The sequence below is a fragment of the Nerophis ophidion genome, linkage group LG02, assembly GCF_033978795.1.
Source record: "Nerophis ophidion isolate RoL-2023_Sa linkage group LG02, RoL_Noph_v1.0, whole genome shotgun sequence".
NCBI lineage: Eukaryota > Metazoa > Chordata > Actinopteri > Syngnathiformes > Syngnathidae > Nerophis > Nerophis ophidion.
In genome coordinates this window covers 6194626-6210390 of record NC_084612.1, presented here as the reverse complement: position 1 = coordinate 6210390, position 15765 = coordinate 6194626, and the positions used below count along the sequence as shown (strand labels likewise).

The 15765-nt window shown below is 40.9% G+C and overlaps 1 protein-coding gene across 3 annotated transcripts in view; it reads left to right on the top strand.

Moving 5' to 3' along the window:
* The window catches only part of LOC133536309 (transcription initiation factor TFIID subunit 4-like), a 307989-nt gene that overhangs the window by 83168 nt on the left and 209056 nt on the right, over window positions 1–15765 (top strand). For all 3 annotated transcript variants that reach the window (XM_061876744.1, XM_061876737.1, XM_061876752.1), the window contains 2 exons: window positions 1802–1877; window positions 13679–13793. In XM_061876744.1, coding sequence (XP_061732728.1) covers window positions 1802–1877; window positions 13679–13793 — 191 coding nt within the window. The remainder of the gene's footprint in view (window positions 1–1801; window positions 1878–13678; window positions 13794–15765) is intronic.

Genomic DNA, 15765 nt, shown 5'->3' with positions numbered 1-15765 from the left:
CTTAACCAACCGAGCTATACCGTAACTTGTTGCAGGACCAAACAAAACAGCCAGACAGAGCATGGCGAAAGGCAGTAATAAATAGCTTTCTGACTAGTGCCCAGGAGCAGGGGAGCACTAATCAGAGGCAAGTGAAAATAATCAGCACCCATGGCAACCAAGAAAACAAAAACCCAGGGGTGTTGAAACAGAACTAAGGGAGTCTTTAACACAAAAACATGATCCGGGAAGCGTATCATCACAGAGATTTGTGAATATCAAAACTTTGAATCCTTGTTTGGCAACCAAGAATAGGATTTAATGAATTGATTGATTGATTGATACTTTTATTAGTAGATTGCACAGTACAGTACATATTCCATACAATTGACCACTAAATGGTAACACCCGAATAAGTTTTTCAACTTGTTTAAGTCGGGGTCCACGTTAATCAATTCATGGTAAATACATCCAAACACTCTATTAATACTGTATGTAGCGGTTTTAGAGGTTAGAGGTTTTAGCTAATCAACATCGTCATTTACAATCTCATTAATGCGATAAAAATGGCCGGTGAATTACTTGCTTACATAATTGAAATTAGCCCTTTCACGCATAATTTATAATAACCTATTTCAAGTTGTGTTCCCCTAAGTCACTCAAGTCATCCGGCCCGCCAAAGATTTTGAGTTGGCCAGCCGAACATCTTTCATTTTTCGGACACGATAAAAGGTTTGACTAATTTCGAAAACATATCCTTTACGATAACCACGAATATAAAGTGTATATTTTACAAGTAGTAATCAGTTGTGGACAGACGAAGCCACAGCATTGCATGAATTGATTTACGTGGGCCCCGACTTAAAACAAGTTGAAAAACTTATTCGGGTGTTACCATCTAGTGGTTTTTGATTGATTGATTGATTGATTGATAGATACTTTTATTAATAGATTGTACAGTTCAGTACATATTCCGTACAATTGACCACTAAATGGTAACACCCAAATAAGTTTTTCAACTTGTTTAAGTCGGGGTCCACGTTAATCAATTAATGGTCAATTGTACGGAATATGTACTGAACTGTGCAATCTACTAATAAAAATTTCAATCAATCAATCAATCAATTTGCAGCTTTAACAAGCGTGCGCGCTCCCATGGCGAGATTACATTTTTGGCAGGCCCCCCTCCCTGAAAAAATGTTTGTTAGAAAAAAAACACAACAGTCTGAGCACGGGCTAGCAGAGGCCACACACATGCCGTGTGTTTTTTAAGCACAATGATTTTAGCCCTATTCTACACAAGTTTGAATAGTTATTCACCTTCCTTATGAAAATTCTTTGGCCAACACCTATCTTTCAGCCATACTCAATAAGGGTTGGGGGGGCGTATGAAAATGGAGGTACCACTGTACTGAACGGTACATGCTGACTTGTCGGCTAACATTTACTCAAATCAACGCTAGAACTGCTCTTTGATGTTTGAACACAGTTTGAACTCCAAAAACACTACCGTGTTGAATGACAGTATTTTCTCAATTAGTGCCCGTCTGGTGCTAGAATAGACGCCCTGCCACATGAATCATGGCTGCCAGTCACTTGAAACAAATAAATGCCACTTCTCAAATAGACGGCTTACTTTTTTTTTAATCAAGAATAACAGGTGGACTTTTAATAAATTCTTGCTATTCTGCAGGAGAACAAAAAAACACCCCAGCATTCAAGTGGATTCAATTCACACGACAGTAGTTTTTAACATTGTTGTTTCATGTTTCCTCCAGTAATGACTCTTGTGAGTGACAGCTGTCTCTTCGTCTTGCTTCAGGGTATGAAAACCACCGGCCCAGTTGGTGGACAAGTTCGCGTTCCGGTGATGCTCACACAGTCTGCGAGAGCTCAAGGTGAGACAAGTTTGACAACTTCTCCATCGTTTCTGTATTGCTTTTCTAGTTTTAACGGCCTCATAGTACATTTCAGCAATTCTAAATATTGTATTTTTCGAACTAAAAGGCACACTTAAAATCCTTTAGTTTTCTCAAAAATCGACAGTGACAGTGCGAATTATGACCTGGTGTGCCTAATGTATGGAATAATTCTGGTTGTGCTTACCGACCTCGAAACAATTTTATTTGGTACATGGTGTAATGACAAATGTGACCAGTAGATGGTAGTCACACATAAGAGATACGTGTAGACTGCAATATAATAATAATAATAATATTAACTTAGATTTATATCGCGCTTTTCTAAACACTCAAAGCGCTCACAGAGAAGTGGGACTCAACATTCATTCACACCTGGTGGTGGTAAGCTACATCAGTAGCCACAGCTGCCCTTGGGTAGACTGACGGAAGCGTGGCTGCCAGTTTATGCCTACGGCCCCTCCGACCACCAGCTATCATTCATTCACGAGTGTGAGCGGCACCAGGGGCAAAGGGTGAAGTGTCCTGCCCAAGGACACAACGGCAGCGATTTTTTTTGGATGTCAATAGGTGGGATGCGAACCTGCAACCCTCAGGTTTCTGGCCGGTCGCTCTACCCACAACGCCATGCTGCCCAATATGACGCAATAAACAACACCAACACTTTAAATGTTCCATTGAAAATAAGGAACCTTACACACGGCACTCAAACATCTGTCAAAATGTTGTAGTATGACTTTGAAGCCGCGCCGCTCGATGGGTTGTCGGCCCATTGCTATGGTGTGTGTATAAGGACCGTGAAATGGCACCCATTAGCAGACATACTACTATCTGGCGTTTTGTATCACAATATTATGCAAAACCGACTTTTCTTACCTTCTGGTACCTGCTGATGTGTATTTGAGATCTTCACAATCTGCATATCTCCTGAAAAGTTGCGCACGTCTGCCTTTGTAGTCCGTGAGATGCCGTAGTCGATAAGTTTATTCTTTTTTACTATCTTCTTGTTATGTGACATTCACCCTCTGCTGTTGCCATTTCTAATAAAAAATAGCGTAAAGTACTAACTTATATCTCGCTATGGAAGCGCTAAAAACTACCAGTGGAGTGGGTTTGTATAATCCACCCACGGAACATTAGTTAGTAGAGAGTTACGGTCGGATGGCTTTTCACGGTACACATTTTCGGCGCTGTTGCACTCGTGAGCCACGGATTAGGAGATGCTACTCCGTTATTGATTTAAGTAAAGTCTGAATGTCATTGAAACAGTTAGCACCATATTTTTACACTTCTTCCACTCTCGTCCTTAAATGGTAAATGTTAAATGGGTTGTACTTGTATAGCGCTTTTCTACCCCTTTTTTAAGGAGCCCAAAGCGCTTTGACAGTATTTCCACATTCGCCCGTTCACACACACATTCACACACTGACGGTAGGAGCTGCCATGCAAGGCGCTCACCAGGACCCATCAGGAGCAAGGGTGATGTGTCTTGCCCAAGGACACAACGGACGTGGCTAGGATGGCAGAAGGTGGGGATTGAACCTGTAACCCTCAGATTGCTGGCACAGCCACTCTACCAACTTCGCCACGCCGTCCTTGCACGCTACAACGCTGCAACAAAGACGACAAGGACAAGCCGGTGTCAGATGGGATACATTTCTATATTATGAAAGAGAAAACTTGTTTTGTTTAATAAAATTCTACCCAAACACGTAATAAAGTCAAATACAAAGAAGGCAACAAGGGAAGTATCCCAAACTATTTTTTTCCAAAGTAAGTCCGTACATTAACAATATGATTTGCCTTAGTGGCTGATGAATATATTTTTTTTGACTCCCTTTAGTAAAAGTGTGATTAATTTGACAGCATAGCTAAGAGCATCTTGTTAATAATGAATTCACTTAATTTTTATGAAGTACCGAGGGCCCAAAAAAAAGTTCCGCACTTTTGAAAACCCCCCTGCTGAGTTAACTGAAAAAAATCAAAACCTATAGCTCCCATATGTTCAGCTGACTGGATTAATGTCAGAATGTCAGGCTTTGTTTTAAGATGTGTGCTAAGCCTTTAAAAAAACAACATCTGTCCATCCATCCATCCATCCATCCATCCATCCATCCATCTTCTTCCGCTTATCCGAGGTCGGGTCGCGGGGGCAACAGCCTAAGCAGGGAAACCCAGACTTCCCTCTCCCCAGCCACTTCATCCAGCTCTTCCCGGGGGATCCCGAGGCGTTCCCAGGCCAGCCGGGAGCCATAGTCTTCCCAACGTGTCCTGGGTCTTCCCCGTGGCCTCCTACCGGTTGGACGTGCCCTAAACACCTCCCTAGGGAGGCGTTCGGGTGGCATCCTGACCAGATGCCCGAACCACCTCATCTGGCTCCTCTCGATGTGAAGGAGCAGCGGCTTTACTTTGAGTTCCTCTCGGATGACAGAGCTTCTCACCCTATCTCTAAGGGAGAGCCCCGCCACACGGCGGAGGAAACTCATTTCGGCCGCTTGTACCCGTGATCTTATCCTTTCGGTCATGACCCAAAGCTCATGACCATAGGTGAGGATGGGAACGTCGATCGACCGGTAAATTGAGAGGTTTGCCTTCCGGCTCAGCTCCTTCTTCACCACAACGGATCGGTACAATGTCCGCATTACTGAAGACGCCGCACCGATCCGCCTGTCGATCTCACGATCCACTCTTCCCCCACTCGTGAACACGACTCCTAGGTACTTGAACTCCTCCACTTGGGGCAGGGTCTCCTCCCCAACCCGGGGATGGCATTCCACCCTTTTCCGGGCGAGAACCATGGACTCGGACTTGGAGGTGCTGATTCTCATTCCGGTCGCTTCACACTCGGCTGCGAACCGATCCAGTGAGAGCTGAAGATCCCGGTCAGACGAAGCCAACAGGACCACATCATCCGCAAAAAGCAGAGACCTAATCCTGCGGTCACCAAACCGGAACCCCTCAACGCCTTGACTGCGCCTAGAAATTCTGTCCATAAAAGTTCTGAACAGAATCTGTCCGTCAATGAGAAAAGGAGATTTTTTTTCTTCCCGTACAACTTCAAAAGCGAGAGTTTTAGAGCCTCCAACCTCAAACAAGTGAGGGGGAGGAAAGATTTCTCACACGCTTGGTGCTCATAAACATGCTCTTGGTCAGTACTGGGCAAATATTTTGACTCGGGAGGCCACATTGAGTGAATAAATTATATGTACACATTAAGCTGTAAAAATCTGCTTTACAGTATGTGCTCTTGGGTCCGTTTTTTTCAGGAACACTCATCCCAAAAGTCACAATGTCCGATGGAGTTCTAAAAAAGTTATGACAGGCCACCTAAAAAAAAACGGAATGGAATTTTACAGTTTTTTACTGAATGGGACACCCAAAATGTACATGAAAATAAAGAAAGTAGGATTTACAATATTAACTATGAACAATAAAACACTGAATATTAACAACATACGAACGTCGCTCCTCTTTTACTTCTCAGACCAGCTCCTCGATAGTTCTGTATTTTTTTTACAATGTAGCAAAACACAACAAAAAAACAGCAAAATATGACTGCAAAAGTTAATAATCACCAACAATAGTATATATTATCACTTTTATGCAGACATTTGTTGTACAAATGTGCTTCCGCATCTGTTCCTGACACGGGCTGGCTGCTCTGAAAACCAACCCCGCCCACTCTGGTTTGTTCGTCGTCTGAGCTGCTGTGACGTAGATTACCGTAATAACTCCTATAACACCCAAAAGTGCAGGTTTCGACCATTGAAATACTTTCTATAGTTCAAGACTCATGGTCATTTAAAAACAGCACTGCACATCATAATGACGGCTACTAGAGATGCGCAGTTTGCGGTCTCATCCGCGGAGTCCGCTGATAAACCGCGGGTCGGGCGGGTGACATGACGAAAAAATAGATTTTAATTAGATCCGGGCGGGTGGCGGTTGAACCATCTGGAAATATTTGATAAACATGGTTCTGGGATCGGTATCCTTTGCCATTCAAAAAGCCATTTAAGACCCGTGTCACAAAGCGAAGAAGACAATAGGAGACGCTAATATTCTCTAGAATGACTGCCGGCAGTCACCCAGATAATAAGTATTAGGGCGTGCTATGAAGCCATTGCCTTTGTCGCCTTCTACAGCATGTACGATCTGCTTGTCAGTCCAGCAACATGTTGTGTGTGGTTTCCGTGGCAACACGCACACGACTGCAAGGCATACTGGGTGACACAGAGCACACTAATGGTTGTGATATAAACAATTTTAACACTCTTAGTAATATGTGCCACGCTGTGAAGCCACACCAAACAAGATTGACAAACACATTTCGGGAGAACATCCTACCAGTGACACAACATAAACGCAACACAACAAATACCCAGAATCCTTTGTATCCGTGACAATTCCTGAATATATTTTACACCCCCCCCCCCACCCGTGCGTCGGTAAGGTGGGGGCGGGGCATGGGGGTGTAAAATATATTCAGGAAGTTTCACAGATACAAAGGATTCTGGGTATTTGTTGTGTTGCGCTTATGTTGTGTTACTGTGAGGATGTTCTCCCGAAATGTGTTTGTCAATCTTTTTGGTGTGGCTTCACAGTGTGGCGCATATTAGTAAGTGTTAAAGTTGTCTATATCACAACCATCAGTGTACTCTGTATCACCCAGTATGCCTTTCAATCTTGTATGTGTGATTGCGGAAGCTGCACACAACATGTTGCCGGACTAACAATCGGTTTGTACATGTTGTTGAAGGTGTCAAAGGCAATGGCTTCACAGCACGCCCATATTCTTGTCATCAGGATGAACGGCAATTGGATATTCGTGAGAACGTTAGCGGCTCCAATTGTCTTCATTACTCTGTGAAACGGGTTTAAATAGCTCTGTGAGTGGTAAAGGTGGCTGACTTCTGATGTATTTCAGCGGGCGGGTGGCGGGCGGTTGCGGTTCTGATAAAATGTTGGTTCGGGTTGACGGCGGGTGGATGACAACTTTGGTGATGTGGTTGCGGATGATATAATTGCCTATCCACGCATCTCTAACGGCTACAGTTTTGATGTTAAAGGTCTAAGAAAATTATGCAGAATGCCCGGCGGGCCAGATTGAAAATCTTAATGGGCCGCATGTGGCCCGCGGGCCATATTTTTGACCAGGTCTGCTCTTGGTATTACTGTTACATCGTCATTACACAGTCGATTCTGCCCAACTTCTTTAAAGCCAGGTTACATTCTTGTGCAGATGCATGGTGACTCTAAGTCCACCTGCGCTTAAACGGCGTACACGGCAAAGGAGACTAAACAGGCCATTTAGCCATTAGTCAGGCATCCTCTCGCTGGGCTGCAGGATGTGTAAACAGGCAGGAAGCGTAGCGAGAACAGGTGTTTTTTCTTGTCTGCTTATAAAGCCTCCTCAAACATCAGTGCCGCTGCTTACTCACTCTGATTCACACGCACACACAAGCCCACAAACATCGCCCCGACGCCAACCAGCTGAAGCGCTCTCCTAAGAGAGCTCGCTGTGTGCTTAGGTGCTATGTGTTGGTGTGTTTACCTTTTTTTTTTTTTTGCATGTGCGGGTGTGGGCAATCAGAGGTGCATACAAATTTGATACACCCCCCCAAAAGATTGCCCCGCAGTGAAAGTTCTGTAGGTTGTTTTATGCCCATAAATTGGAATGCGGGGATCATTCTAAAAATACTTTTCTGTGCCTCTCGGCGGGGAACATGCCTGTTAAGATCAAGTTTAAATTCACTCTGGCAGTCCTAGTGCGTCGCTGAGGGAGGGGTGGGGAAAAAAAAATGTCTCAGAGCGGCAGGCAGAATGTGGCGTGGAAGTGTGAGGGGAGTCGGTAAAGTGTTGCGTTTTCCACGGTGACGTAACTCTGCACCAATCTGGAAGGTGAACATTTCCACATGAGTGTACATTACCTGTGGTAAATATGTGTGTGATACATGTATCTTCCAGGTGTTATATGTCCTTTGACTTATGGACAATTACTTGCTAAGTCTCGGATTTGGAGGTTCATTTGTGTCTTTATTACTAAAGCTTCTTTTTTTACACTGAATTTATATAACGTATTTTCCGGACCATTGCACGCATAAGATTACAAGGCACATTTTCAAACTTTTTTCATATATAAGGTGCACTGGATTATTGGTTGCATTGAAGGAGTCATATTATTATTTATTTATTTCTAAATTGAAAACACTTTGTTGTGGTCTACAGCAGTGGATCTCAACCTTTTTTCAGTGATGTACCCCCTGTGGGAATGTTTTTAATTCAAGTACCCCCTAATCAGAGCAAAACATTTTTTGGTTTGAAAAAAAAAGATAAAGAAGTAAAATACAGCAGTATGTCATCAGTTTCTGATGTATTAAATTGTATAACAGTGCAAAATATTGCACATTTTTAGTGGTCTTTCTTTTTCTTTTTCTATTTGGAAAAAAACATATAAAAATATTTGTAGAATATTTTAAAAAATACCTTCAAGTACCCCCAGGGCTATGCGTACCCCCATTTGAGAACCACTGGTCTACATAACATGTAATGGTGGTTCTTTGGTTAAAAATTTTGCATAGATTATGTTTTACAGACCATATTCAAGCCGCTTTCTGACAGTCGCTTCAGGATGCGCCGTTATGGGAGCGGTCTTATTTACGTGGCTCACCTTCGGCAGCGTCTTCTCCCCGTCATCTTAATTGTAGCGGTGTAGCGTGCAAGGACGGGAGTGGAAGAAGTGTCAAAAGATTGAGCTAACTGTTTTAATGACATTCAGACTTCACTTAAATCAATAACGGAGCAACATCTCCTCATCCGAAAACAACAAGCTGTGTCCTGTGAAAAAACGCCCGACTGGATTTCTATTTACTGAAGTTCTTTGGGTGAATAATATAAATTCACTACACCGGTATGTTTTAGCGCGTTCATGGGGAGTTTACTGACAGATAAAGGTAAGAACTTTACACTACTTTATATTAGAAATGGCAACAGGGGAGGATGAATGTCGTATAACAAGAAGTTTGAGAAAACGATCGGACTACAATGGTGGACACGTGCAATTTTTCAGGATTTATGCAGATCCCAAATACAGATCAGCACGTACAAGAAGGTAAGAAATGAATAATATTGCGAAACAAAACGCCAGATAATATAATAATAATAATTATACACACACCATCATAATACTCGTATGTTTAATGCGCCGACAATCCGTAAAGTGGTGCGGCTTCATAGCTTACCAAAGTCGTACTAAAACATTTTGATAGATTTTTGAGCGCCATGCATAATGTTCTATATTTTCAATGGAATATATACAATGTTGTTGTTGTTTACTTGAGTCATATTGCCATCATCGTGCATTTTACACATATCTCTTATGTTTGACTGCCATCTACTGGTCACACTTATCATTACACTATGTACCAAATAAAATTGCTTTAAGGTGGGTAAGCAAAACCAGAATTATTCCGTAGCTTAGGCGCACCAGGTCATAAGGCGCAATGTCGAGTTTTGAGGGGAAAAAGTGCGCCTTATAGTCCGGAAAATACGGTAACTAAATTTTTTGCATTTGAATTTTGGGAACTAAATATATTTTTTTTACATCAAATTATGCTGAAAATTTCATTGAAAATGAATTTGTGAGCAAAATGCACGTGTTTAAAAATTCAGCATAAATAAATTCAGTGCTGAAAAATTCAGTGTAAAAAAAAATTCAGGTGGATATTTTTACAAAACTAGAATATAAAACATGTTTTCAGTTTTTTCACCTTTTTTTGTTAAGTACATAACTCCACATATGTTCATTCATCGTTTTTATGCCTTCAGTGACAATCTACAAAGTAGATAGTCATGAAAATAGAGAAAATGCATTGGATGAGAAGGTGTGTCCAAACGTTTGGCCTGTACTGTATGTATTTGGCAATGAAAAATATCAAAATGACCACCTGTGGGTTATAGGTACACGTTGGAGCCGTGTTAAAAAGTCCCTTTTTCCATAGTACTCTGCTTCCATGAATTGGTTAACATTGATGCCGACTTAAACAAGTTGAAAAAGTTATTAGTGGTCAGTTGTACAGAATATGTACTGTACAGTGCAATCTACTAATTAAGTTAAAGTAGCAATGATTGTCACACACACACTAGGTGTGGCGAAATTGGTCCTCTGCATTTGACCAATCCCTTTGTTCACCCCCTGGGAGGTGAGGGGAGCAGTGGGCAGCAGCGGTGCTGCGCCCGGGAATCATTTGTGGTGATTTAACCCCCAATTCCAACAAATCAATCAATCAATCAATCAATCAATAGGTCAGTGGTTCTTAACCTTGTTGGAGGTACCGAACCCCACCAGTTTCATATCCACATTAACCGAACCCTTCTGTAGTGAAAAATATATATATATATTTTTTTTCAAATACAACACACAGTTTTATGTTTTTTTAACTGGTTCACAAAATGAACCGTGCATGAATCAGAATCAGAATCAGCTTAATTGTCATTACGCAGGGTAACGAGATTGAGTCCGTTCCATACAGTGCGATGTGTGCATGCAAGAAAACAATGTATGAATATTTAAAAGTATAAAAAAATATAGAATCCAATCCAATCCACTTTATTTATATAGCACATTTAAACAACAATAACGTTTTCAAAGTGCTGCACAGCCATGTTAAAACCAATATTAAAAAAATAATATAATGCCCCACCAATGACTGAATAAAAATAAAAAATAATCAAATATAAAACCAATATAAAAAAAAAAACAATATGAAAACAAATATGATTAAAAACAATTTTAAAGGGTAAAATCAATTAAAACAGTAAAATAGAAATCAAAGTGTATAAAAAACACAGAGGACAACAGAGGACAGAGGACCACACAACTCACGTAGTGTTAAAAGCCAAAGAAGTGCAAAGAAAGGTGTGGAAGAGAACAGTGTACACTCTATACTCTGTGTACAATGTACACTCTGTACACTGTGCAAATGTACACAAATGTAACTCTATAACTCTGTACAAATGTACACTCTATCAGAGGTGGGTAGAGTAGCCAGAAATTGTACTCAAGTAAGAGTACTGTTACTTTAGAGATGTATTACTCAAGTAAAAGTAAGGAATGGTCACCCAAATATTTACTTGAGTAAAAGTAAAAAGTATGTTGTGAAAAAACTACTGAAGTATTGAGTAACTGATGAGTAACCTGTTTGTTTAATGATTACGGCAACAAATAATGCACAAAAACATAAAAATAGCAATGAGCAAATTCATAGCCAGGAATATCTCTTAAGCAACTAAAACAATAATATATATTAAATAATAATACATGAAAATTAAAAAAATTAAGTCAAATTGAGCCACAATAACTTATCGATTGATTGATGGATTGACTGAAACTTGTATTAGTAGATTGCACAGTACAGTACATATTCCGCACAATTGACCACTAAATGGTAAAACCCCAATACGTTTTTCAACGTTAATCAATTACTTAATAAATGACCAAGTCGAGGTTATCTACCTCATATATATATATATATGTACATACATATATATATATATATATATATATATATATACATACATTTATATACACAGTATATAATTTATATTTATTTATTTTGCCGTTGTTGTTGACATGTTAAAGGTGTTTTAATGAATATACATGCATGTTTAACATATAGATTCCTATCTTTCATGAATATAAGTTGGTGTATTACCTGATTCTGATGACTTGCATTGATTGGAATCAGACAGTGCTGATAATGTCCACATTTTCAAATGGAAGAGAAAAAAAGTTCCTCCTTTCTGTCTAATACCACATGAAAGTTGTTGGTTTTTGGCATCTTATTTGTCCAGCTTCTATATTTGTTTTTATACACTTTACAATAAATACATTGGCGGCAAACTCCGTAGCTTGCTAGCTTGTATGCTCTGGCTTTCAGAGACTCTTATTTTGTTAGCGCAGGCTCGATGGAGCGGCACTTTTATTGTGAAGACAGGAACCGTGCGATCAGTCTTTAGGCTTTTGACGGGAAGTACGGTTGAAATAAAAAGTGTCTTTTTTCCTTTACACTTTTGATTGATTGATTGAAACTTTTTTCAGTAGATTGCACAGTACAGTACATATTCCGTACAATTGACCACTAAATGGTAACACCCCAATAAGTTTTTTAACTCTTTTAGGTCGGATTCGACATGTGACGGTCACGTGACCGCCTGGTTTTGTTTGATTGGTCCAACGTCACCGGTGACTGCATTTGATTGGTGAAGCGCAGGCATGCGTCGAGCCTACTTTGAATGCGTGTTGACAAAATCAAAACAAACAAAGCGTGCATTAACACATCGATAAAAAAAAAGTAGCAAGTAGCGAGCTGATTGTAGATAAATGGAGCGGAGTAAAAGTAGCGTTTCTTCTCTATAAATATACTCAAGTAAAAGTAAAAGTATGTTGCATAAAAACTACTCTTAGAAGCACAATTTATCCCAAAAATTACTCAAGTAGATGTAACGGAGTAAATGTAGCGCGTTACTACCCACATCTGCACTCTATACACTCCCTACAAATGTGACTCTATACACTCTGTACAAATGTACACTCTATACCAGGGGTGCCCATTACGTCGATCGCGATAGACTGGTCGATCTCGGAGGGTGTGTCAGTCGATCTCAAGCCAGGCATTAAAAAATATACATAAAAATGAGCAATCATCAATCATACCAAGACTTCACTTTCGTCAGTTGTTTGACATTCTCGGCACCCGAGGATCTTGTGAGATGACGCTGGCTGCTCCGAGCTCATATTTAAGAAAAAAATCACTAACAGGGCGGACGCAGAGAAACACATTTTATTTCTAGAGACTCCGTACCTACTGTCAAAACTCTAAAGACCGACTGCACAGTTCCTGTCTTCACCATAAAAGACCTGTTTCATCCTGCCTGTGCTAACAAAATAAGAGTCTCAGAAAGCTAGCGTGCACAAGCTAGCAAGCTACGGAGTTTGATGCCAATGTATTTCTCCCCCGCCCTCAGCGACCGCTTTCTCACTTGCTTGCCCACCCGCACAGTCACTGACGTCACTCACCTGCTGCCAGACATTAAAGGGCCACACACATATGCTATTCTCATAACAAAGTGTTTAAAAACGAGTATGCAAGTTGGACAAATGAGATGCCAAATCCAACCACTTTCATGTGGTATTGGACAGAAAGGAGGACTTTTTTTTTTCCTCCATTTGAAAATGTGGACGTTATCAGCACCACTGTCTAATTCCAATCAATGCAAGTCATCAGAATCAAATACACCAACTTATATTCTTGTCTTCATGAAAGAAAAGGAATCTATGTGTGTTAAACATGCTTGTATTATCATTAAACACCATTAACTTGTTAACAAAAATGTCTCTTTCATAAATAAATAAATATAAATTATAAATAGGAATGAGGTAGATCTCCTCGACTTGGTCAATTGAAAAGTAGCTCGCCTGCAGAAAAAGTGTGAGCGCCCCTGCTCTATACAGTGGATGAAATGACTATATACATGAATATCTACAGGAGTTCACCTTGTTCAAAGAACAACACCAACGCAGTGCATGAACTCACAACAAATTACACACCTGCAAATCAGTGAGACTTCTTATGACAGGGAGACGTTTTTATTTACATGATGAGTCTGGTGTGTCTCGACCTCCACGGCAGGACCCCTGAAGCCGACTCACCGAACCCAGAGGGTTCGATAGATGTTCTAGGTACTTCAGTTATTTTGTTTTCCTGTCTTCCTCTTGACAGGCACAATGGGGAAGGTAGGCGCCTTTCAAGCCGGGAGGACTCCAGTTGGCCTGGCTGTCCAGATCTCGGGCAATCAGAAAAACAAGCTCAACGACCCCGGAGGAGGCTCGTTCAGGTACCACTCACTCGCCCAGCTTCCAAACTGTGCACTCTGCACTTGTCACACCCAGCAGTCGCCACATGAGGGCAGCATTTCCCTAAGATGCCCCCTTGCAGACGCGTGACTGCAGGCCAGTCTCTGAGCAAAGACTGCAAGTGTTTGTGGCACCTGGCTGCTTGAGCACGGCCCCTTTTTCCCCTTCCTTGATGAGATTCCAAATGAGCTCACTTTTAATTCAGGAATAGCGTAATTGCGTCCAGATGGCTGGAGTTTGTAGCAGAGAAAAACACTTTTTGGTGAAGTGGAACATTTTCCCCTGCAGCTTCTCTCTGCTTCTGCCGGGCTCTTTCTTTCACAACATGAAAGGCCCATCGCCCACATGCTGCCCCGAGTGCGCCATCTTTGTGCATACATGCCTGACACGCTGGATATATCCTGGGAGTGTTACTATATATGCGTGTATCGGAATGTAGGCATGTGTGCCAACGGGTGGATTCAGCATTCAGGATGTGCCCCCGTACGATGGAGAGGAGTCTGGGTCACATGGGCCACCGGGTTCATGGTAATGGCTCTCGTGTCCTGAGGGCAAAGGCAGCGCCCGGAGCCCTGATTGATAAACCAATAAATCTTTAGCTGCGTTGGTAATTAAGCTGTCAGGCTCGCTTGTTACATGACAACCATGTTGCCCCCTGCGGTGGTCAACGTGGACCACCACACACACACACACACACACACACTCTCCCACATGTTACTGCCCTCAATTTACCCCTCATGGGGAACTTCTATATCCCATAATGAGTGTATTACCTTGTTTTCCTCTTTACTTCCTGTCTCCGTTCATGCAAATATGACTTCTTAATGATGCTCTAGATCAGGGGTGTCAAACTCTAGATCGGGGGGTCACATGGAGAAAAATCCACTCCCAAGTGGGCCGGACTGGTTAAATCGCGGCGCGATAACTTAAAAATAAAGACAACTTCAGATTGTTTTCTTTGTTTGAAAATAGAACGAGCACATTCTGAAAATGTACAAATCATAATGTTGTTGAGTTTTTTTTTACACTTGCATGTTGCCGTTAATACTATTCTATCTTTATTTGTCGTTATTTATACTTTCTGAATACACAATGTGATAATGTTCATCAGTCAACTCATTGGTGTTAATTTTCAATCTATCAAGATATAAAATATCAAAATCAAATTACAGGATGTTATTTATGTAGTTTGCTCATTTTACTCGACTGATGTACTAACATAATTTTTTTTTTTTTTTTACATATGTAGCATAATCTACAAAGATACAAACAATTGTTATTGTGACATCTAGTGGACACATTTAGAACAGCAATTTCTTTCATTCAAAAATTTCGGTTAATTTTTATACTTAGCAAACTCATCCCGCGGGCCGGATAAAACCTGTACGTTTGACACCCCTGCTCTAGATAAGTGGTTCTCAAACTTTTTTTTAACAAGTACCACCTCAGATAACACTTGTCTCTCCAAGTAGCACCATAATGAGCAACAATAAAATACAGTAGCGTAGTAAGCCTAAGTTTTTATTAAAAACAAAGCTGAGGTTTTATTTTGCAAGTATGTTTAATATTTTTGGCCACAGTTTGAACAGTAACACGGTGTTTGAATGTAAGAAAATACAACACTGTACTTTAACCAAGGGATTCCATGGCGTACCACTAGATGGAGCCCACGTACCAGAGTCCCTGCTCTAGACCAGTGTTTAACCATAGGGCCTATTGTTGAGCTGCGAGGTCCGCAAACAATATTTGTTTCTCTGCTGTGGTCCGTATGGGCCACAGCGGTACTCGGTTGTAATACATTTTTCCACCACCTGTGGCAGTAATGAAGTCTAGATATAAAGTTATAGAGAAGTTTCCTAAGCACAAAAAATATGACTAAAGTTGAAGCTGTCTTTTTATTTTGTACGTTATTTTTATTTACACTTTATTTAGGACATATGTTGATATTGTTAT